General features: G+C 41.6%; 2 protein-coding genes across 2 annotated transcripts; one reads left to right on the forward strand and one right to left on the reverse strand.

Moving 5' to 3' along the window:
- Positions 1-347: 347 nt before the first annotated feature.
- Positions 348-13,801, forward strand: LOC5522103 (ubiquitin-like modifier-activating enzyme ATG7). The gene is made up of 20 exons (XM_048733436.1): positions 348-539; positions 1,247-1,301; positions 1,614-1,728; positions 2,048-2,125; positions 2,235-2,351; positions 2,432-2,480; positions 2,997-3,091; positions 3,455-3,543; positions 3,999-4,117; positions 4,368-4,458; positions 4,771-4,915; positions 5,705-5,863; positions 6,108-6,168; positions 6,637-6,770; positions 7,527-7,691; positions 8,030-8,145; positions 8,560-8,644; positions 9,553-9,633; positions 10,713-10,832; positions 12,469-13,801. Exons 1-20 carry the CDS (start codon positions 377-379, stop codon positions 12,502-12,504), a joined length of 2,073 nt encoding a protein of 690 aa, XP_048589393.1. The 5' UTR covers positions 348-376; the 3' UTR covers positions 12,505-13,801.
- On the reverse strand, positions 13,156-23,545 carry LOC5522102 (neprilysin-4). Its single transcript, XM_048733437.1, has 17 exons — positions 22,735-23,545; positions 22,016-22,069; positions 21,478-21,591; positions 21,014-21,094; positions 20,330-20,457; positions 19,831-20,053; positions 19,262-19,360; positions 19,033-19,110; positions 18,855-18,958; positions 18,356-18,414; positions 17,814-17,868; positions 17,243-17,310; positions 16,517-16,647; positions 15,919-15,984; positions 14,568-14,666; positions 14,026-14,102; positions 13,156-13,644 (listed from the first exon to the last, which is right to left on the reverse strand). Exons 1-17 carry the CDS (start codon positions 23,383-23,385, stop codon positions 13,545-13,547), a joined length of 2,187 nt encoding a protein of 728 aa, XP_048589394.1. The 5' UTR covers positions 23,386-23,545; the 3' UTR covers positions 13,156-13,544.
- Between the last annotated feature and the right edge of the window lie 129 nt (positions 23,546-23,674).

The following is a 23,674-nucleotide window of genomic DNA, read 5'->3' on the forward strand; positions in this document are numbered from 1 at the left end:
AAGCCTCCTTACCATACTTATCCCCTGCTGCCTTTAGTCTCTGCAAATCTGTAAACTATGGTTGAAAAAAATTAATATGATTTTTAACAATTTTAATTCTAATAAAATTGATTTTCACATTAAAAAAAACCCAACCTGAAACCATTGGATGGTTCACTGCTTCGACTCAAAAGTTCAAATTTTCATGTTCACAGACATTTTGGATGTTTCAAAGAATGTATATCAGAGTACTTATACATATCAATCATGTGTAAAACAAAAAAAAAACATGTTTTCCCTGTGTAGCAATGCGTATGGGCTTCCTGTGCACCCCCCGTGTATTGTCGCGGCCCAACTCTATACGCGGACGGACTCCCTGTGGTTTCACTTTCGCAACATGGCGGACCAAGATTGTAGTACCGGTGGTTCTGGGATTTTGCAGTTTGCTCCTTTCTCTAGTGCGGTAGATGCAATCTTCTGGCACAAACTAAAAGAAAAAAAGCTGGATGAGTATTATCTAAATGATGAGCCGAAACCTCTTCAGGGTTATTACGTAAATTGTGAGTACCTTTGGATTTTATTGAAACAAACAAAGGCCAAGAATGGATCGTTTTCATTTTTAACACACATACAATGGAATGTGAAGAAAAGGTCTGCACGCCCCTAGTATTCGTTAAAAGGATTTATTTCATAAACGTAATTGACTGCTGAAACAATAGGGAATAGGCTTTTGGAGAAAAAATACATACATGGCCATCAAGTCTAAAAATATTTCATGGATTGTTGGTTTTAAGGAAAAAAAGTCCTACTACAGGAAAATAGAATACCCTGCTGGCCAGTTACAGTAAACAAAATACACTGGACAACTGAAAAGCCTTTTTTAAATCAAATGATTGATCCCTAAGAGAGAGGGGAGATTGATCATTCTAAACACTCTGACAATGTTATTGTGGATAGGCCCAATAATACGAAATGAGATTCAATTACTATTTATACAGTTTTCCCTGATTGTAACACCTACATTCAAAACAAGCTTAGCTTAAACCTATGGCCTTAGCTTTAACCTATACTGTGACAGCTTATGGCCTTATTACAGGGGGACGTTAAAAAAAAGGAATGGCCCATTATGTTTGTGTGTAGCCTTTATATTCACCTTGAAGCAATGAAGCTTTTCCAGACTTCTGCCTAATGGTTAAGATATATTAATTTACACAAACATTATCCTGCTGTGCATATGTAGTTAACTGCTGTTTGGTTGGATTCATAGGTGATTTACCTGGCTTACCATGCCGCATGAGTATTGACTATTGCGCCTTTGATAAGTAAGTCCATTCTGTAAACATTGTCCTGGTCTTATTTTTTGTTTTTCAGAAAGATTGCCTGATATTTAGAGTAGGGAAATATTGCAGTGCAGTCTGCTAGGGAATACCAATGACAAGTTTAGTTGGTGTTTTCAACTCTATTAACCTCAATATCATGTGTCTGATGTTGTTTGCTTTTTCATACGCATGCTAAATTGTATACCACTGACACACTCCACCATTAATAATGATTGATCATTATTTTGATGTGATCATTAGTCATGTATATTTAATTACATCTTCTATGCTCTGCTTCTGCTTTTTTCACTCTAGGAATGCTGTACCACTAAGAGCATTTAAAACTCATGGACAGCTTGTAAACACCAACACAATAGACGCATTCCGCTCGCTTGATAAAAAGATTCTCATGGACTCTGTTGGAGAGAAGGTGAGTATTTCTTTGTACAGTAGTAGGAGCTTTTTAGTTTTTCTTATCTTTAGCCCCAGGTTAGGTAAGACAACAAATTTTTCTAAGTAAATAGCTCTTATTGAAAGTCTTTTTGGAAGGTATTTGTTATAAAGTATTTTGAGAAGATTTTTTCATCTGAATGCATCAAGTGGTTTCTGAGTGGGCCATTTGGAAATGCATAGCCCGCTTATAAACCAATTGGAATTTTGCATATAATAAAATGTATGAGCTGTCTCCATTGGTGTTTGTTTGTCTGTTCATCTTTATTTTTTCTCACTGATCACATTTTAATACCAAGATGTGGGAGAATATCAAGTCAAAGAAAGCACTAGAAGACCCGTCCCTCTTGGGCCAGTTCATTCTACTGACATTTGCTGTAAGACGATCTTCATTGTTACTGTAAACAAGGACACTTTAATTATTTCTTCAATTTTTAAGAACTTTACAATGTTGTGATCTCGTTATATTTGGATCTTTTTTGACAGAATCTAAAGAAATATCACTTTTACTACTGGTTTGCATTCCCTGCTATCTGTGTTGATGGCAAATCACACCTAAAAAGCCCACCCCTTCCATTGGTTGAAGTGTTTACTCAGTCACAGGCAAGTTATGATATTTAATTTTTTTATCCATTCTCCTCCCTATTTTAAGGAAATTATTATTGATTACAATTTTTTTATAGATATCTGATTTGCAATCATCCTATGAGGATTTCAGTGAGCATGGTAAAGGTAGGTATAATAGCCGGCCTTATCAAAATAACAAAATCTCGCAAGGAGGATGTCTTGACCCTCCCTTTGAATTCTGCACGGACAGTGCACACTCCCATGGGATATTTACTTTAAGCTTTTAAAAAACATGCAAATATGTTGTCATTGTCAAAATACATTGGATCTTAAGTTCTTTTTATCACCCTAGCCTTTTTACATATTCTTTTATCTCCATCTTTACAGTATGTTCGTTTGATCAATAGACATTGGCAGAAAAAAGAACATGGAGAGAGAAGCATTAGTATTTAAAAAAAAATGCTCATCACCCACTCCTGTGTAATGGTTCACATTTGAAAATTAAGCAGTCTGTTTTTGAGGAAACTTCGAAATAACTAATCTATGATTAAAGTCTAACCAAAGATTTAGTTACAGCTGTCTGATAGAAATTGATACTTTGCATGGACTGTGCAAGAGCATAATCATGATGGAATGATTTGCCTTCCTTTAATATGTAGATTGGTTTATTGTGTTCAACAGCTGGAGTTGGATTTTTCTTGGTAAAAACAAGTGGTGAAAAGGTTGAACTTGCTCATCTGCGAGATATAGACTCTAACCTCCAGGCAAGCAGAAAGGTATGGAAAAATGCAGAGAATGTGTTGAATGTATTTGAGGGAAAGGGGATGACGGTTTTGCTGTACCAATGTGTTGCTTACTGTCACACCAGAAGCACTAAAAGCATTAACACCATATTGAAGTATTTTTGTGAATGATTGATGATGATAATGATGATGATTATGGTGGTGATGATGGTAATGATTATTATGATAAGGATGTTGATGCTGGTAGGTTACACTATTGATGGTGGTTATGGTAATGATGATGACTATGTTGATGGCAATGTAATGATGATGATAACAGTATATGTATATGTTGATAGTGCAATGGTAATGATGATGATTGTTGATGGTGATGAAAATAATGATGATTTATTCCAGCTGATGGTTGGGTTTGCGGATCCTACCACACTACCCTCTAATCCTGGCTGGCCACTAAGGAATTTTCTACTTTTCTTGGCATTTCATTGGTATGTTCTATTTATCTTCAACTGTAGATGGTAACCAATTAAACTAGAACCGTCAATCTTTATCACATGACATGATACACAATTTAAGATCTCTGTTCAATGATTTAAGTAAAATAAAAAAAAACAGTCCATAATAAAAATTCATGTAATGGACAATTTCTCGGAAAATCACTTCATTGAATGAATGCTTGAACTGATCAAGAAGTAGAGTGATCTGTTAAAAAAAAAACAACTGAAGACCATGCATTTGACTGTCCACACATCTTGCCTACTTTTTAACAAACTTATCTTATTTGGAATTACATCCCTAAAAGGCAAACCTTATTATCTGATCTTTCCTTTTCATATTAGCTGACCTTTTCATTTTGATGGACCAGGCATTCAAATTAAAATTGTTTCAATTTATTTTTTCATTTTGAAGCACTGTTATGATATTATTTTTTATGTCATCCCAGGGGCACCAAAATAGATGATTTGAAGGTACTCTGCTTTAGAGACAGGTTTCGTGGCGGACGACGGGAGATTGACCACAGTATTGTCCTGGATGTGACATTACCAGTGATAAATGAAAATGGTAGTTGAGTTTGTCCGTGTAGGAAAAAATAATAAACTTTATTAACTATATATAGTTTGTTATTTCCTGCACCAGATTTGCCTGCTAGGATTGGTGATTGTCACACAATTGCTGTGAATTTCTCCATGGTGGAATTCTTGTTTTTATTTCTCTAAACAGCAGCACACTGTTTTGACCAAAAATAATTGCTGATGTTACTAGATGCTTTGATTACTTCTCAACTTTTTTATAATCTTTCGTTTTTTTCTAGAGTGCCCAAAGTACATTGGTTGGGAGAAAAACAAAAAGCAGAAACTTGGTCCTCGTTCAGTTGACCTCAGTGCTACAATGGATCCAGAAAAGTAAACAGTAATAATTTTCCAATGTCTATTTTCTATTCTTTTCTTTTTCTATTCTTTTTCTATTCTTATTGCTTGAGAGTGGGGAAAGAAAGGCTGATTACAAAATCTATATTTTTAGTGTTTTAGCTATATAATATCTACCACTTTATGTCTTTTACATTAAAACAAAATGTTAGGGTGTCCTTTAAATGTAAGGAGAGGGAGCTATGATAGAAGGGGGTTCATTAGATGTACGGGCTAGGGTTAAAGAAGATAGTATGTCTTAGCCCCATCTAATGTAGACATCTGTGATTAAGCCATGTTCTTTGCTAGGTTGGCCGAGTCATCAGTTGATTTGAACCTCAAACTAATGAGATGGCGGTTATTACCCGAGCTTGATCTGGACGTTGTGTCCAGCACACGATGCTTGTTACTTGGGGCTGGTACCCTCGGGTGTAATGTGGCTAGGTGTCTGATGGTAAGTACTGTATTTCATGCACAGATATGTTTTCCTTTTTTTACTCTTTAAATCGTTGTTGCAGGGATGTAGTCAGGATTAGCTTAGAGGATGTTTGAACATATATTTTATGTAAAGAAAACTTTTTGTGGCCTAAGTTATAGCCCCTGGAGGCTTGGGTAAATGGTCCTCCTCCCAGGTATTTGAATGACCAAGGCCCAAAGCGGACAGAGGGGGACTTAAAAAGCCAACAGTGAGTGTCTTGGGAGTTGCTGGCGGGTGTTGCGTTTGTCTTGTGGTCAACCGAGTGCGGCACACTTTTGCTGGGTCTGTTTGCACACAAACACAGCCAATGTAATGGGCTCATCTACATCATCTGCGTTGCGAAAAAAGACTAAATAATTCTATTGTCTAAAAACGAAAGGAACGTTACTGAGTTTATTGATAAAGGAAACGTCACAGAAGCATCAAAGAAGTTTTGTAAAGAAACGTTTTGAGACTGAAATGCATAAAAAAGAACGCAATCCCACATGCCTTTCGTGCTAACATGCATCATAGAGCTGTCTTGCGTAAACTAACTACTCAAGCATGTTGGCTATGTGTTGGGGCTATTTGCACACCAGACCAACTTTGGCCCAGCACTGTTGGCGGATGGTGGCGCTGTTTGTCGATGTCAATGTATTTTAAGTACATTCAATGTCGCTGTTTATGAGTACGTCTCGAGGCGGATCGAGCGTTGCGTTACTCCGACACAAGTAGCTGCAAAGGAGACTAAAATCTGTAGTAAGTAGTAACTGTCTCTCTTTTCAGGGCTGGGGAGTGCGCACCATCACGTTTGTTGACAACAGCACAATCTCGTACTCAAACCCAGTGCGACAGACTCTGTTTGAGTTTGATGACTGTAAAGAAGGAGGAAGGCCCAAGGCTGCAGCGGCAGCTGAGGCGCTAAAGCGGATCTTTCCAGGAGTGGTAAGTTATATTTCTCTCATGTTTGCCATCTGTTTGCACGTGGCTTAAGATGAATCAGGTTTAATGGGGCATTTCATTTAGTATTCGCAACCCATGTGTGATGGGTAGAACTGTATTAGATCTTCTTGGGCGAGTTTGAGGTCTCCCATAGAATGTGGCTAAACGGTACAATACGCGAAAATCAGTATAGAAGTTCATGTCTTTTTCGTTACAAAGTTTACAAAGAGGTTATCCTTCCTTTTAGAATTCTTCAGGTGAGATGCTGACGATACCTATGCCAGGACATACAATGGGGCAGTCACCAGGTAAGTAAATACTGTAGCAGTCAACAGGTGATCAACAACAACAACGACAACAGCAATAACAACAACAACAGCAGCAGCAATAACAACAACAACAGCAGCAGCAATAACAACGTGAAATTCTGCAGGTGGTAAAAATAACAAAACTTGACAAACAACAGCAACAGAAACACCACAATAAAAACAATATCAACAACAGCAGAAGAAACAAGACCTTCAACAACAACGTGACAAAAAAAAACACCACCACAATAAAAACAATAAAAGTATCAAAAACAACAACGACATGAACAACATCGACACTGACACCATTAACAACAACAGCAAAAGCAACAAGAACAACATCAACAACTGTAAAAAGAACTTTCTTGCTGGAAGTACCAATAGGGAGTGTGGTCGAAGTTAAGAATTTATGCTCTTGACATCGCGTGATATATGTTCTTATGCAAATGTCGCTATCCTATTTCCCAGAGGCCATTGCGAGCGTACAGCGTGACGTCACACGTCTGGAGCAGCTCATTGAATCACATGACGTCATCTTCCTACTGATGGACACGCGGGAAAGCAGATGGCTGCCTACTGTCATGGCCGCCGCTAGGCACAAGGTTCTCTTTAACTATCACAAGGGAAAGCTTATAACACACATTTGTTTTCTATGTGGGGCATTCTGTTTTATTTTACTTATAGCTGTGCTGTAAAAAATGGGATTATTTTTTGCTATTTTGATGTGAGTGAGGAGGTAGGATACAAATGTTGTCTCAGTGAGATGATGCTGATGGTTGTGGTGGTAATGATAATGTGAATGGTGGTGCAGAGATGGTGGTGTTGGTGGTAATAATGATGGTGGTGGTGTTGGTAAATGTTGATGGTGGTGTTGGTGGTGATGATGGTTGGTGGTGGTGATAATTATAATGTTGATAGTGGTTTGGCGATTGTGGTGTTGATGATGGTTGGTGTTGGTGGTGGTGGTGGTATTGGTGAATGTTGATGGAAGTGTAGCGATGTGGTGTTGGTGCTGGTTTTGATGATTGGTAATGGTGGTAGTGATATGATGGTGGTGATGGTAATGATTATGTTGGTGGTAGTGATGATGATTGTGGTGGTAGTGAAAATTTTGATGGTGATGTAGCGATGTTGTTGTTGTTTGATGATGATAATGGTTGTTGGTGGTGTAGCGATGATGGTGTTGGTGTTAGGGGTGTTGGTTGGTAATGGTGGTGATTATGGTTATGTTGCTGGTAGTGATAATGAATGTTTTTGTGGTGTTGCCTCTTCTGATGACGACGGTGAATGCAGCAGCTAAGGTCCTCCCTCCTCCGCTATTGGATTGTCCTAATATTCCTGTTTCTATTCGGTGGTAGCTTGTAATGACCGCCGCGCTCGGTTTCGACACATACCTTGTCATGCGGCATGGCTTGCGTGTGTTATCCTTCCCTAGTTGTAGTCCCTCGAAACCAGACTTGACCGCGTTGCCTGGGACGTCTTTGGGATGCTATTTCTGTAATGACGTTGTCGCCCCGGGAAATGTAAGTAAAAGTGAAATCACACTGGGTAAACTAAGTTGCGAAAATGTTGAAAAACAAGGTTTGTAGGTTCGATACGAAAAACTGCCCATTTTCTATGTAGCTTGATGCACGAGGCCATCTCACCCCTCCTTCCCCCCTTCCTACCCTCCTCCTCCTCCTGTCCCCCCCCCCCCCCCCCCCCCCCCACCACCACCCCCTACCACCCCTTTCGGAAAGGAGAAGCAAGTGACTGTAACACTTCCACTCGCAAAAGATGTCCATTTTAAATATCTACGAGGTTTCGTAGATTTGTATTGGTGTCTGTTATGGAGCTAACGGTTTCTTAAATCTCGTCCCAGTCTACTCGTGACCGCACACTCGACCAACAGTGTACTGTAAGTCGCCCTGGAATGTCTTTCATCGCCAGCGCGCTCGCCGTAGAGCTACTTGTCTCGATTCTGCAACATCCCGACCGGTAAGAATGCATTTCATCATGTAGCACAAATATTAATGGTAACTTTCTGTTAGTATATTTTGCTGTTCGCAAAGCTCGAATTAACATCGTGTGATATTTGATTTTGCAGACGACTAGAATACTATATATGTTTTGCATATGAAAATAAATAAAGAAATTGGTTAAAATATTATTGAAATTCAGCTATTATTTCGAGAAACCCCTTTGAGAATGTTGATTTTTTATTTCTTTTTGTCTTCAATTATTTTGACCCCCTCTCTCTCCCCTTCCCTCCTTTCCCCCCTCTCTCTCCCCCCCCCCCCCCCCCCCCTTTCTCTCCCTCTCATCGCGCGTTGTTTGCGCTGCGCCTTCGTCTCCATTCTCCACTGGGCCGCTTTATTTTCTGCTCATATCACTGTTATGTGTCATTCGTAGTGGAGCTGCCCCAGCAGACACAAGCGCTAAGGACAGCCACTTGACAGCGGAAATGACGTCACATCTTGGACTCGTGCCCCATCAAGTACGGACTATACCCACCATCCCAACCTTCTGATCTTGTCGGAGTTAGCGCTTTTAAAGTATTTTCTTCTAACGCAGAGTAAAATGCTGAACTCAAAATTACCCACGACGGTCTTTCTTTCCTCAGAAAATTCTCAGGCAAACTTTTTAAACCCCAAAATTCTGAAAATACACTCCTCAGAATACGCCCAGCCGTAAGTTTTTTTTATTCACGGGTAGTGCAGTATCAAAAAACCAACGAGTGAGCGAGCGACAAAGCACTTTCCCTGCTGTATTTTGTTTATTATATACATACTGAGAAATTTATAATAAGCTTATTTACATAACATTTTATTTGACTTGGCTGCAGAAGCTCCGAAGTTTGTGCTGTTCGACGGTTTAGTTGAAGACAGACAGAAACTTACATTGAAATGAATCTGTCTCGCTAATTTCACACACGAGGTTAGATAGCGTTTTAAACAGCCTTACATCTCGCTCGGTTTTTCCCTTTGTATTCTTGTTTTCAAGACTTTCTACATAATCCTCTACAGTGTCATTGAGAGTAGCAAATCTATTGTCTTCCATTTTGAACGCTTTGTATTCAATTTTCACAGTAAAAAATCCTTCTCTCGCTCAATGGAGCTCAATTACAAAAGTGACATGCAAAGCTACCCGTCTCCCCATGTTGGTATTGAAGCCATTCAAGTGCAGTGAAAAAATATCGTTCGTCCAATCAGAACCGCGAACGGCTTTTCTTCACGGTGAAAATACATCGTTCGCGCATCTGATTTGCTGAGACTAGTGAACAAACGAAAATGTACTGAACATGTTTTAAGTGAGTATTTCTCAGTATGTATATAATAAAATAGGTGTATATTGCTATTACTCATATTATAAGCTTAGAAAGGTGTATCGATTGTTATTTGTCAGATTCGTGGATTTCTATCTCGGTACCAGACCGTGCTACCTGCGTGTCTCGCCTTCGACAAATGCACTGCATGCTCATCCAAGGTCAGTGCTGCCAATCATGATTTGATTGACGTGACGGAAAAACATGACGTGACGCTTCAAATAAGCCCATTTCACATCGAATAAGGCGGAGAATTTCTTTGAATACTTAGTAACTTTTTGCAAACAAAATATCAAGTGCAACTTTTTTTTAAATTGATGCGACTTTTTTTAAAGTGTCATTGAAATTTGAGCTTTTCGTCCCTGAACTGATACACAGGGCAATGATAATCAAGGAAAAATTATCTTAAAAAGCTAAAATCTGGTTATGTGCACTTCGGCCTCACGTTATTTGTGTTTTGAAAATCAGTCCGTAATACAAGGAACCTATAGCCATTGTAAGAAATTGTGTCTACTCTCTCTATCTGGAATTGCGCGTTTTCCATGTTTTTCCGTCATGTCAATTTGATCTGTGGCGGATCCAAGGGGTCTATAGAGTCCAGTGCCATTTGTATTTGTCCTTAGACCGGTACGTGAAAAAGACAATGTTACCCCCAAGCATAAAGACACCTCACATAGATGTTGCAGGTTCGAATTATCGGGGGAGGGGGGCACGATACGATACCAGGGGCTCATAAGTAGGGGCAATCAACTTTCCCATATTCTGGTACTATATAAGTGTCACGTCGTTTCCTAGGATCAGGCTATTTTTAGACGCGCGGATGAGCCAATCAAGATTCGACGTTGTGTTGAAGTTTTGGCTGAGCTCAACTGCACGCGCAGTCTCAGACAAAAAGCTATGTTCTCTCTTCGGTACTTTGACTTTTGTTGCTCTCTTCTTTAATATCAATCCAACCCTAACGTCAAAAATTGCCTGATTCTGGGAAACGCCGTGACACTTGATTGCCCCTACTTATCGGTCCCTGACAATACAAAAAACATTGGGGGTGGGGGAGCACAACCACGCCCCTACTGGTCATTTCCTTATATATATATATATATATATATATATATATATATATATTTGTTTTTGGGCGGGGGGGGGGTGACGTTACCCCCTTGCTACGTCCCTACTCCAGAAAGTTAGACATGATGATAATGATGCTGATTTTTATTGTGATTTTTTTTAAATGTTTCTTCAGGTGGTCGAGGCCTATATACATGGAGGATTTTCATTCCTTCAGAAGGCCTGTAATGTGCCACGGTACCTAGAGGACGTGACGGGCATTACAGCTCTTATGGCAGACACGCTAGTGGCAGAGGTAATATTGTGTTACGTGTCACGCTAGTGGCAGAGGTAAGATTGTGTTACGTGTCACGCTAGTGGCAGAGGTAAGATTGTGTTACGTGTCACGCTTAAGGCAGAGGTAATATTGTGTTACGTTTCAAACTAGTGGCAGAGGTACGATTTTGTTACGTGTCGCGCTCGTGGCAGGGGTAAAATTGTGTTACGTGTCACGCTAGTAGCAGAGGTAAGATTGTGTCACGTGTCACGCTAGTGGCAGAGGTACGATTGTGTTACTTGTCACGCTAGTGGTAGAGGTAAGATTGGCTTACGTGTCACGCTAGTGGCAGAGGTAACATTGTGTTACGTGTCACGCTTAAGGCAGAGGTAATATTGTGTTACGTGTCACGCTAGTGGCAGAGGTAACATTGGGTTACGTGTCAAACTAGTGGCAGAGGTAACATTGTGTTACGTGTCGCGCTAGTGGCAGAGGTTACATTGTGTTACGTGTCACGCTAAAGGCAGATGTAAGATTGTGTTACGTGTCACGCTAGTGGCAGAGGTAAGATTGTGTTACTTGTCACGCTAGTGGCAGAGGTAAGATTTTACGTGTCACGCTAGTGGCAGAGGTAACATTGTGTTACGTGTCACGCTAAAGGCAGAGGTAATATTGTGTTACGTGTCAAACTAGTGGCAGAGGTAACATTGTGTTACGTGTCAAACTAGTGGCAGAGGTAAAATTGTGTTACGTGTCAAACTAGTGGCAGAGGTAATATTGGGTTACGTGTCACGCTAAAGGCAGAGGTAAGATTGTGTTACGTGTCACGCTAGTGGCAGAGGTAACATTGTGTTACGTGTCAAACTAGTGGCAGAGGTAATATTGGGTTACGTGTCACGCTAAAGGCAGAGGTTAGATTGTGTTACGTGTCACGCTAGTGGCAGAGGTAACATTGGGTTACGTGTCAAACTAGTGGCAGAGGTAACATTGTGTTACGTGTCGCGCTAGTGGCAGAGGTAACATTGTGTTACGTGTCACGCTAAAGACGGATGTAAGATTGTGTTACGTGTCACGCTAGTGGCAGAGGTACGATTGTGTTACTTGTCACGCTAGTGGCAGAGGTAAGATTGGGTTACGTGTCACGCTAGTGGCAGAGGTAACATTGTGTTACGTGTCACGCTAAAGGCAGAGGTAATATTGTGTTACGTGTCAAACTAGTGGCAGAGGTAACATTGGGTTACGTGTCAAACTAGTGGCAGAAGTAACATTGTGTTACGTGTCGCGCTAGTGGCAGAGGTAACATTGTGTTACGTGTCACGCTAAAGGCAGAGGTAAGATTGTGTTACGTGTCACGCTAGTGGCAGAGGTAACATTACACATTGACCTAAGTCTCTGGTCTTTCAGTCCCTTTTGTGGGCTTTCTTCTCTCGATAACCGTGAGGGTCATGGGACGGGTTTAACGTTTTGTAAGATGTCATGACGGCAGACAGGTATGATTGTGTGACAAGTCATGACGACACGCAGGTTAGATTGTGTGACATGCCATGACGACAGACGTCGAAGTATAATCATCTAATACATTTTGATTCTATTATCAAGTTGAATTAATTCATTGATGTTATTTTTGTCAAATCGTCTTTTTTTTCATACCAATAATAAAATTCGCTTTCCTCAGGTTTGGGAAATGAGTGATGAGGAGTCTTTAGAGTGACGTCACGCTGTGCCGCAGTGTATGCTGGGTATCTCAAGGTTAACGTTACTCGTCGCTGTGTATGCTGGGAGTTTCCTCGCCCTCTCCAGCGTGTGATGGGTATATCTTGAGTGACGTCATCGTGCCGCAATGTATCCTTGATATGTCCGGAAGGGCCCGAAGAAAATCTTTGTTTTACAGCGAATTTAAAATCCGTCGATAAATGCATAAGAGCCAATAATAAACACAAACAGAACAAGGAAAGAATTAAAATAAAAACAAACAAAACGATGGTGCGGGTGGAGATTGGGCGTGCGCCGGGATTGATAGTCAGTAGACTACTACACTATCCAAACCATTGCAACAATCGTAAGGTTTGAAGTGGGTGTGGCTCGTGGGAATTCCCCGATCGAACTCCACATCGTGAAGGGTACGAACGATTTCGATAGTGGGTTTCAGTTTAAAGAATGTCGGGCTGTAAATTCATTGCTTTGCTTGTAAAATGGCAGTGATGTTAACTTTTCTTAAAACGTCGATTTCCACTCGCACCATCAAATATTCATATTTCTTTGATGTAAAAGTGTAAACCATTTCTGGTCCTGGAAAGTTGTCTGCTCACCAATATGTCAAGAGTTTCTTTATGTAATTTTATATCTCTCTCTTGCCATATCGTTGTATGAAAGTTCCTCTTTATTATAATTTCAATTCTATTCGATACATCTCTGGTGCATCATTTATATCACCTGCCCTATTTGACAATGACCAGCATTGTTAAGAAAAACACATCTTAGAAATTTGTGCCTTCAACTAAAGAATGGCATCCATAAAATCGGTCGCGACTTGTGCACTGCAAAAATTCATTGTTTCCCCTATTATTCTCTTTTGTCCATAGTGGCTAAAAGTGTTTGTATGAAAACGTTTTTTTTACCCCTGAAAATCAGCACTGAAAAAAAAAAATACCCCACCCTTGCAATTTCCAATTCTATCCGGCGTGGGTGTGCCCCGGGGGAGGTATGGATCCTTCTAGAATCACACATTTGAGTTAAATTGGGCTTCTAAGGTCACCAGACCTCGCACTTCTTTTTTGGGTTCATCGGACTACCAGGAGGACACTTAAACGCGTCTGAGAACTCCTCCATGTTAGATAATGTTCCAATGACCCTGTGAAACAAGCGAAAGAGGAATTTAAATATGGTAGCATCACTCGTGGGCGCGGCTCTAGCGCGATGGGTATACAACATTAGTACACAACATTGTTTTCGTTTCAATTTGAAGACAAGTTCACGTATAAAATGTCTAAATAAACATCTGAAACAAAGTTTGACACTTCATTAATCAAAATTCAATTGAAAATATCGCAAATGAGAAGATGGCAATGAATGTATTCTCGCACTTGTTGTTTCACTTGGATAACAGTGGGTTTAAACAGTGTTGAAGGTTTGCCTGCAATTAACACTGAAAGTATTGAAGTATGGCTGGTGACCAGATATTTCTCCTAGTAGCATTGTCTGGGAAAGAGAGTCATTATTTGCAGAACTTTACCTGAATTTAGGAGGCGAATGTATATCACTAAGACTTGCTATGTACTCTGTCTTAGGCCGGGCATGGCTACAGTATTCCTAAAAGATAAACATTCATGCTTTGATTATACATAAATAGTTATAATACATGGACTGTCGAAGTTAAGCGCTACACAATGACCCAAGAAATTTATAACCACATATAACTCTTAAACCGCATTCTCACCAGTTTACTTCCTGTCGATTACGTAAAAATCTCGATGAAAACGCGAAAAATATTTTAAAATTGTAAAAGCAGTGTGTCTATTGGAAAGTTCTTCGAGGCTGTGACTGGTATTTAAGAGCGGATGGCAAATTTAATATCGTGGATTCTAATAGATTCCTCCGGAAGTAAACTGGTTTCCGTTCGATTCGATTCGAGTGAATACGAAACATGGTCCTAATTTGCACCTTAGAGAACGTCACGATGATCATATGGTCCTAGTATATCCTGTGTGAAACACCACTACAATAAAAGTCATTAACTGTAGTCCTAGTATACCGTCCGTGGGACACCACACTGACCTGCGCGTATCCTATAAAGAAAAGCTGCTCATTGGTGTACTTGAGGCCAGGAAGGACTTGCTCCTGGTTTCCATTGTCTTTCAACCAGCGATGGTATGCCTGTGGAAGAGAAGACAATCTTTCATAGGCTTATGCTTCCCTTGTGCTGTGCTTTGAAGTATAAACGCAGTGATTAGATGACCATGAGAACCATCACATGGGATTCTTAAGGATAGCCTCTTCTCTATCGTCTCTACCTTAAGCAGCCCCAGTCAGTCACACCTATACTGTTTTTATTCAACATTCAAAGATAAAACAATGTTGAATATGTCATTTACCATTTCGAAAATATCGCAGTAGATATAATTAACCTACGAAAATAGGTGCTCTTTAACCCTTGCTATTTAGCCATGATGACAAAATGGCGACATACAGAGATTCTGTAATGGCGTTTATTGTTGAATAAACAATGGTACACGGAAAGAACATAGACATTTTGAAAACAGGGTTTTCTCTAGAAAGTCACGGCTGTAAGAGTTTGGCGGCCCAGTCATCACCAGGCCCGTACCAAGGATTTTTCTGGGAGGGGGAGGTGCGAAATCCGAAAAAGTGGACCTAATTTTTCCTGGGGGGAGGGGAGTTCTTTGATAGAAATCTGAACACCCTCGAAAGAACAAAACACCCCTGCACCCCCTGCACCCCCCATGGGTACGGGCCTGATCACTGGCAGCGAATAATTGACGTAACTTTCCTAACTACCTTAACGTGGTACACACGGGTATCGGCATAACGACATAGTGGCGCTATTTTGTGTTCAAGTGTGTACAGTCGCTACATAACAACATAACATCGACATAAGACAGACATTACGACATATGTTGTTATGTTATGTTGTTATGTCGGTATGCTGTTATGTCGTTATGCTGTTATGTCGTTATGCTGTTATGTCGTTGTGCTGTTATGTCGGTATGCTGTTATGTCGTTGTGCTGTTATGTTGATATGCTGTTATGTTGTTATGCTGTTATGTTGTTATGCTGTTATGTCGTTATGCTGATATGTTGTTATGCCGTGTTATACTGTTATGCCGTTATACTGTTATGTTGATATGCTGTTATGTCGTTATGCTTTTATGTCGATATGCTGTTATGTCGTTATGCTGTTATGTTGATATGCTGTTATGTTGATATGCTATTATGTCGTGTTATGCTGTTATGTTGATATGCTGTTATGTTGATATGCTGTTATGTCGCCAGTGTGCACCACGTTTTAGACCCTCTTATGTTGCGCTTTTACACAACCGAACGATTGCGAAATCGGGCCTCTAGTTCACCGACGATTTTGTTTGTTTAATTAGTTTTGTATTTTACTCACGTTATAGGACAGTTTGGTCCCTCCGTTGTCTGCAATGTTCTCATCCAGTGTGACGACACCACTCAGCTGAAAGATGCAGTTTAAGATCTTTGAATGAGTTCGGGGAAACAAAAAGCTTATTGGACGCAATCCATGCGTGTTTTTCATCAAGTAGGGGTCACATTCACCGGGTATTTGGGATGTATGTCACATTTACTGGGTATTGTGAAAGATGTCACATTTACCGGGTATTTGGGAGAGATGTCACATTTACCGGGCATTGTGAAGGATGTCTCATTTACCGGGTATTTGTGAAAAATGTCACATTTACCGGGTATTTGGGAAACATGTCACATTTACCGGGTATTGTGAAAGATGGCTCCTTTTACCGGGAATTTGGAAAAGATGTCCCATTTGCCGGGTATTGTGAAGGATGTCACATTTTCCGGGTATTTGGGAAAGATGTCCCATTTACCGGGTATTTGGGAAAGATGTCACATTTACCGGGTATTTGGAAAAGATGTCACCTTTACCGGGAATTTGGGAAATATGTCACATTTACCGGGTATTGTGAAGGATGTCACATTTACCGGGTATTTGGGAAAGATGTCACATTTACCGGGTATTTGTTCTGTATCTTGAACTTGGAGTACTGATCAGCGATGCACTGGGCACGATTCTTGAAATTTGTCAGTGAACTCTTCGACCACCATTCCTGAACAATGTCGCCATTCTTGTCAAACTTTCGCCCTAAAGTGATCATCATTGTAAACATTACAAGCGAAAGCAGCATCATTTGTAGCAGGGATCTTCACACCATCAATAACTTCCATCACCATCGCCTCAGTCATCATCACCATAATCATCATCAACATAAGTAACTTCCATGATCACCACTACTATAATCACCACCTCAATCATCCTCACTATCATTATCAACATAAGTATCTTCCATGATCACCACTATAATCATCACCAGGATGAGCATCACCATCATCGTTATCACAACCAGCATCTGCAATCGTCATCACTACAATCATCACCGATGAAATCTCTCATAATCATTGCCAACTAACAGCGTTATCTGCATCAGCCTATTCCACGATCAACTTCATCATCATCACCGCCATCACCTGTATGAAGCTCATCTGCTTCAGCATATTCCACGGTTATTACCACCGTCATCATCATAAGTATAATCCATAACCACCATCATTACCCATGGTCATCATCTCACAATATCCAATATATACCACCACCATCACCACTCTATCCTTCAGCATGCTATCAATATAGACTGGGCTGGGCATTTTCGCATTGCCACCATATGTACTCATTGGGCTACCTGTGTTATCGAAGCCGTGCGTCATTTCGTGTCCAATGATTGAGCCGACCGCGCCATAACTGAGAGACCTGGTACAAAAATATTACAAAATAAGAAGTCAATTGTAAGACTCTGCAGCTTGCTGATTTTCATGTATGTAAGGTGTTAGACCTGAGCACAAGCCAATGAGAAGACAAACTATATCACAAACGACAAACTATATCAATATCTACATTCCATAACTGAAAACTCGCTAGCCTCTTTACATTTCAGAGCACAAGGCGTAAGCCCTCTGCTCACAATAACAACTGTCAATCAAAATACGTAAGTCCTGCACAGGCCCTTAGCCAAGATTTCGAGCAGGGGAGTTCGTTTGCCCATTTAGCGGACCATTTCCTCATAGAAAGTTCGCCCTAGCTCGTATTGGTACTCATTTTTTTTTCAATAGAGCGGACCTTCCAGTCCAGCGGGGAGGTTCTTCCTACCACCCCCCCCCCCCCCACACACACACACCCCCCCCCCCCTACACACACACACACCCACCCCACCCCCTGGCTACGGTCCCGCTGCATAAAGTAATGTTACTACTCACTTTGGCACTGCACCAGTGTAGTAGAAAGGCGCCTGCAGAATGCCAGCGGGTATTACTGCGAAGGGTAAAATGTAATTCATGTTCACTGTGTTCAAAATAGTTAGAAGGAAAGATAATAACACCATACCGTAAACCATCTTTTACGTCACATTACAGCCAAAATCAATTGCTACATGATTAATCATTTTCCATTCAATATAGTTTTTACTGAATAACAATCTACCTAAATTTGTTGTAGATGATCTTTCTCGTACCGTTCAAAAGTTCGCACAAACAGATTAAAGACAAGAAAGCTAGAGCTAGAAAAAAAGCGAGTGCCATTAAGACAACCACGCCCTGATACATCCAGACCAAGCCCCCCTCCCCCCCCACCCCACCCCAAACCGGAAAATAAGTAATACAAGGCTAGAGCTAAAGCTAGAAAAACACGTCTAAGACAGCCACGCCCTCCCCCTCCCTTCTCAGATACGACGTAAAGTGACAGGAAGTTCTTGTAGCTGGACAGTGGGACCGCATGCCCACGATCTACGCATCTTACTCACCAATCTCGTTCTCATAGAACTGATACATCGCGTTGATTGTTTGCGGGAACATGGGCCACCTGAGATTGTAGAAAGTTAGGTCCCAGGATTTGCTAAGGGGGTGGAGAGGAAGGGAAGACGGGAGCAGCAAGATATTATTTGACGATACTTCAACAGGAAAAATGATTCACTTTTGGCGGCCAAAGGTGGGGGGGGGGGGGTGAGTGCAACCACAAGGTACACTCCTGAGATAGTACAGCGACATTGAGTACCTATTGTTTTGAACTATTTATACCCTCTTTGGTTTCAAAGGAAGACACAATAGTCTTTTCACATGTATGAGATGAGAGGCAAAATAATGATCAAGTTTGCCACCTTACAATGATTTCGTATTAATGATCTAAGTACACCGTATGCGTTCAATTTTGAGCGATGAACACACCCTACTTTTATCTCGCATTATTACTTTGCATGTTTACAGATATTCCCCGGTCAATGTATTGCGGCATCGTTGACTTACTTTTCTTTGTCAACCGCTTTTCGCAGTTTGCCCACCAGGCGATGTCGCACCCATTTGTCAACATTCACATTGTTACTGAAGAAGGTCTTCTTCCCGATTTTTAACTGCAAAGCGTAATGTCTTTGTAAAGTTATTTACATAATTATTTGTCCAGCATTATCTACCATTCATTACTCACCGATTTAAAGCGCTTTTTGAGTATTATAGGTCGAAGTACGTAGTTAGCGTAACCGATCTTGCTTCTCAGAGCATCTGCCTGTTTGATAAAAGATATGGAGTACTGAACAACCAGCCCACTTCGTAACTGAAACTATTGTAAGTCTAAGTTCAAGCATAAGTTAGACTTCCACCCAATATCCCCTTAGCTAAGCTGAGACAAGCTCGTGCGTTTTGTAAGATAGCCCGACCTTTTGAAAGACGTACTGCGTTGTTTTGTCGTCTATCCACTCATGCTCTTTAACTCGTTCTTTGAAAGTGTCTTTGATTTCTTGAATCATCAGCTGGATCTGTGGAACGGTTTGAAGGAAGGTGGGATACGTCGCTTCTTTGGCAGGACAATGCGATGTTTTTTTCTTATGTCTCACTAACAGTGCTTCAGAATGTTGGAAAAGTGCGTTCATGCGCCCTATGGGTAAGTCCAACGGTATCCCGCAAATCAGCTACTTGATATCTACACTTTTTGCCTCGACTCTCTCCTTCCCAGCTGGTTATATCTCTCCCCCCCTCTTCTCCTACCAACTCTATCCAACTGTGGTTAAGCAATTTGCAAAAAGCTCCAGCATCGGCCATCATTTTTTGCGCAGTGTCGCTCGAATGACCACAAGACAAAGTACATACTGGGCAGCGAGACTTCGCCAGGGATTGCTGATGGCGGTCCATAGGAGGCTCAAGACTATGTTTGGTCATACACTTATGACGCAAGAATCCCCATGAACCCCCTTGTCTTGTCTTTCTTACCAAATCCCTTCCCTCCTACCTTTCCAACTGTGCTTTCATTGAAGTATTTACGGACGTAGAGCGTCCCGAGGGGTACCCCCAGGTTATCGTTGGTTATACTTGTGCATGTACGCCACCGCGGCTCCTGTTCCTTCACGCCTGAGATCTTGTGGTTGAACACGGCGCGCGCCTTGCGGAACGGCTTGGACAGGAGACTGATCTTATCGCGTATCATCTGCCATACAACGTAGTTTGACAACAACCTGTGGACAAGCGGTAAGCTTTATTGCAACGAGCCAGGCTATATCACGGGGTGCCCGCGGGCCTAATAGGGAACTTAGGCAACCACGACAAGACTAAGAAAAGGTTTTTCCCGGGTTCTCCGGTTTTCCTCACTTTAGAAAAACAACAATTTCCGTGGTCTGACATGAGTTGTATGACGTCTGCCAGAGGCGCCTTTCTATGCGTTCGTCCACGTTGCAAGATGGTTACCTTCGACAAATCTATTTCATTCATTTCATTTGAACACTAAGACTCACTCTTTAGGCGTCTCCTTTATGATATCGTTCATCTTGCTCAAGTATGTGGATGGCGTTGCCAGGACAACGTCAGCGTCGGTCACGTGGGCGCCGCGAAAGATCGCTTGCATGTGCTTCAGCCAAGGAAACTGGGGCACGCATAAGAGAGAGACGTACTACGTTAGTCTAAAGCCAATATTTAGTTGACAACTATATTTGTTGGCATCTACACTAGAAATTTTTTATGAGTGACAATTTTAGATTGCCGAGAAAAGCAAACCTTATAGCTTTTGAGCGCCGAAATTGCTCCATCTAGCATATAAAAATTGTCAAATAAAAATTGTTAGGATCTAGGGATGTCGTGATTATATCATGCGGCTCCATCCTGATAGCCGGTGTTCTGATTGCAACCTGGTACCTAATTAGGTCATTTCGTATTGAAACAACTTCAAACACTTTCCTTTTTCCCTCCCCCCTACACCTCCTCCTCCTGGATACGAGTCTTGATTGGGTAAATACGGATGTTAGTGCTTCTTCGAAAGGTACACTATTCAATCCTCCCCCCCCCCCCCTCATTTTCAGAGTGTATATTTGCAACGCAAGGTAGGAAATAAGTGTACCACGAGATATGTGGGTAGGTAGAGAGGGGGAGAGTGGTGGCTGAAAAACCCTGTTCCCGACCTACGCTATACGGTTTTTACCCACCCCGGGGACGAGCTTGATAAGATGATGGAGCTTTATTCGTCGGTAGATTCCGTCTGCTTTATCCTCCGCGGAAGTGGTGATCTGAAACCACGATAAAATTGATCGCATATTGCGCGGTCATTACAAAGATATCAGAAGCTTGCTGAAGTGTTATAAGCAAATCAAAGCAGGGTTTACCCATAGGTGAATCAGGGACCTTATGTTGCGCCAAGCTGTGTTCAAAAAGGCCTGACGCGAACATCACCTTCTCTGTGTGTATTCGCATTGGGGACTTTGAATGGTATTTGTTACTTGGTTGGCCTAAGTTAGACTTCTACCCTAACTCTGACTGAGGGTAAGGCCCCAATCCCCACCCCCTTTTCTTGGTAAGTCATATTCCCCTCCAGTAATGGTTGAAATTACAAATAACAAATTATTACACAATTTACAAAATTGTGGCTGACAAAGGATTCTTTTATGCTTACATTTGCAAGTTTAGTTTCGAAGTCAACAATTTTTCTCATCTCTTTCGTTGCGTTACCCTTGATGCCCAGAAGCGTGGCAACCTTCGCCATGTACTCCACATATGTGTCGACCATCTACAAGTGGTCAAGATACACAGGTCAGCATACGTAAGGGTGAAATATGTTAGTGATAAAAAGGTCATGGGCTTTTGTCGACCCTCTGCAAGTGGTCAAGATATACAGGTCAGCACACGAAAGGGTGAAATATGTTAGTGATAAAAAGGTCATGGGCTATTGTCGCACCTCTGCAAGTGGTCAAGATACACAGGTCAGCATACGTAAGGGTGAAATATGTTAGTGATAAAAAGGTCATGGGCTTTTGTCGACCCTCTACAAGTGGTCAAGATACACAGGTCAGCATACGTAAGGGTGAAAATATGTTAGTGATAAAAAGGTCACGGGCTTTTGTCGACCCTCTACAAGTGGTCAAGATATACAGGTCAGCACACGATAGGGTGAAATATGTTAGTGACAAAAAGGTCATAGGCAATTCTCGCACCTCTGGGTGTTTGAAGTAAATCTCCCTCTGTAGACTCAGTCCTGATTGGTCCACCTACGATACAAAGAATTGTTACCAAACATAGCACCACGACACGCTTTACCTGATAACTAAAAATTCGCGATGTTATCGTAATTTGCAGTTGGCTGTATTGTTTGCGAAATAAGAGTGTTCGCCAAGATCTGCTGTGGGGGGTCTCGCAGATTATGCAACTCGAGTCGTAGAGTGAAAATCAGACTAAGACTCCGCTACGATGCTCGACTACGAAAGTCGAAGTGTGTCTAAGACTTGTCGTGGTCAGATCGCATACGTTTCACCGTAATCGTGCTGTCTAAATCGGCCAATACAGGCGCGTACAAAGGGGTGCGCGCACACACCTCCTCCCCTCCCCCTTGGCCACCGAAAACTGGGGGCATTTCTTAATGAAATTTCGTCAAATACTATCGTTTTCCATATGATACCTATGGCTGCGCCCCCCCCCCCCCCCCCCCCCATCCTCAGCCAATCCTGGGTTATATATTTTTTGAGCTTTCAATGATCTGTGCTGTTTCACCTTCACGTCTTACACACTTCCCTTTTCTTACTTTTCGTACTCTCTCCCCTGCACACCCTTCACCATGTGATGTCTAGTGAAGTTGAGATGATCGTTAGTGACCTCTTTCCCACCACCCCTGCTCATTCCTCGCGGTACCCCACTTTCCCCTTTGCATACCCATTACCTTGATTAAGTGTCTAGTGGAGTTAAGATGATCGTTTGTGACTTCCACTGAGAAGAACGGACTTGCCGGGTAATACGTGCTCTGAAGTTTTCTTAGCACGTCATACGCGTCCCATTTTTCCTTATTCCAACTCTTATCATTACACAGGCTCCACGACCCCAACTGGCGAATAAGCTTCATCAGGGGTCTGGTGCCAAGTCGTTCTATTGTCTTAGTATCCATACATGATCTGTAGAAATCCTTCGCTTTTCGCAGAGCTTGGTTCTCAGGGAGTGTCTCTATGTAACTAGGTGTTTCCAACAGCTCCCTCAACTGGTCTTCAATATCCTTGGAGACTTTAGTAAAAGTTGAGAAGTCGTTGTAACTTCGCGGTATTGGATGTTTTCGGACCCAGTTTCCGCATGAGAATTTAAAGAAGTCTTTGCACGGGGGTGTGTCTGTGTCTATGGCATCCCTGATTAATGTGGCGATTTGTTGGCATTCAGGCTCTTGGCAGACGGTCAGATTGCGTAGGGGAGCCGTCGATAGCTTATCTTTTTCGTGCTCCGTGGAAGACATCTTGTGGTGTGAACGGGACCTTACGCATGTGCTTGCCAGAAAAACAACAAGCAAGCACAACAAACCTGTCGCACCGAAACCACTGCTCGACATCTTTTAAAGTGCTCACACGAAGAGAAACTCTGAAATAATCCTTAGTGCTGGATTCCTCAGTAGATTAGAATGAGTATTCCCTGTAATGCCACTCCCAAAGCTTAATGACTAAACAAGGAACACCATCTGTACATCCAGGCTACGGGACAATTGTTGTCAGTATTTTTATTTAGGGATTTGCTTACAATCAAACGCCGTGGATGACTTTGGCCACCTGGTGACTGGTCACTCCTAGTGTAACGCGAATAACCACGTGACAGGCTACAGCCAATCACAGGCAAGTCTGAAT

The sequence above is a fragment of the Nematostella vectensis genome, chromosome 10 (genome assembly GCF_932526225.1).
Source record: "Nematostella vectensis chromosome 10, jaNemVect1.1, whole genome shotgun sequence".
NCBI classification, from domain to species: domain Eukaryota; kingdom Metazoa; phylum Cnidaria; class Anthozoa; order Actiniaria; family Edwardsiidae; genus Nematostella; species Nematostella vectensis.

Coding starts and splice junctions, on each gene's coding strand:
- LOC5522103 (XM_048733436.1), top strand. CDS start 377: ATGGCGGACCAAGATTGTAGTACCGGTGGTTCTGGGATTTTGCAGTTT. Junction 540..1,246: donor TCAGGGTTATTACGTAAATT/GTGAGTACCTTT, acceptor TTGGATTCATAG/GTGATTTACCTGGCTTACCA. Junction 8,146..8,559: donor ATTCTGCAACATCCCGACCG/GTAAGAATGCAT, acceptor TGTCATTCGTAG/TGGAGCTGCCCCAGCAGACA.
- LOC5522102 (XM_048733437.1), bottom strand. CDS start 23,385: ATGTCGAGCAGTGGTTTCGGTGCGACAGGTTTGTTGTGCTTGCTTGTT. Junction 14,667..15,918: donor GGACCAAACTGTCCTATAAC/GTGAGTAAAATA, acceptor TCTCTTCCACAG/GCATACCATCGCTGGTTGAA. Junction 14,103..14,567: donor TCTTTATAGGATACGCGCAG/GTCAGTGTGGTG, acceptor TTTATCTTTTAG/GAATACTGTAGCCATGCCCG.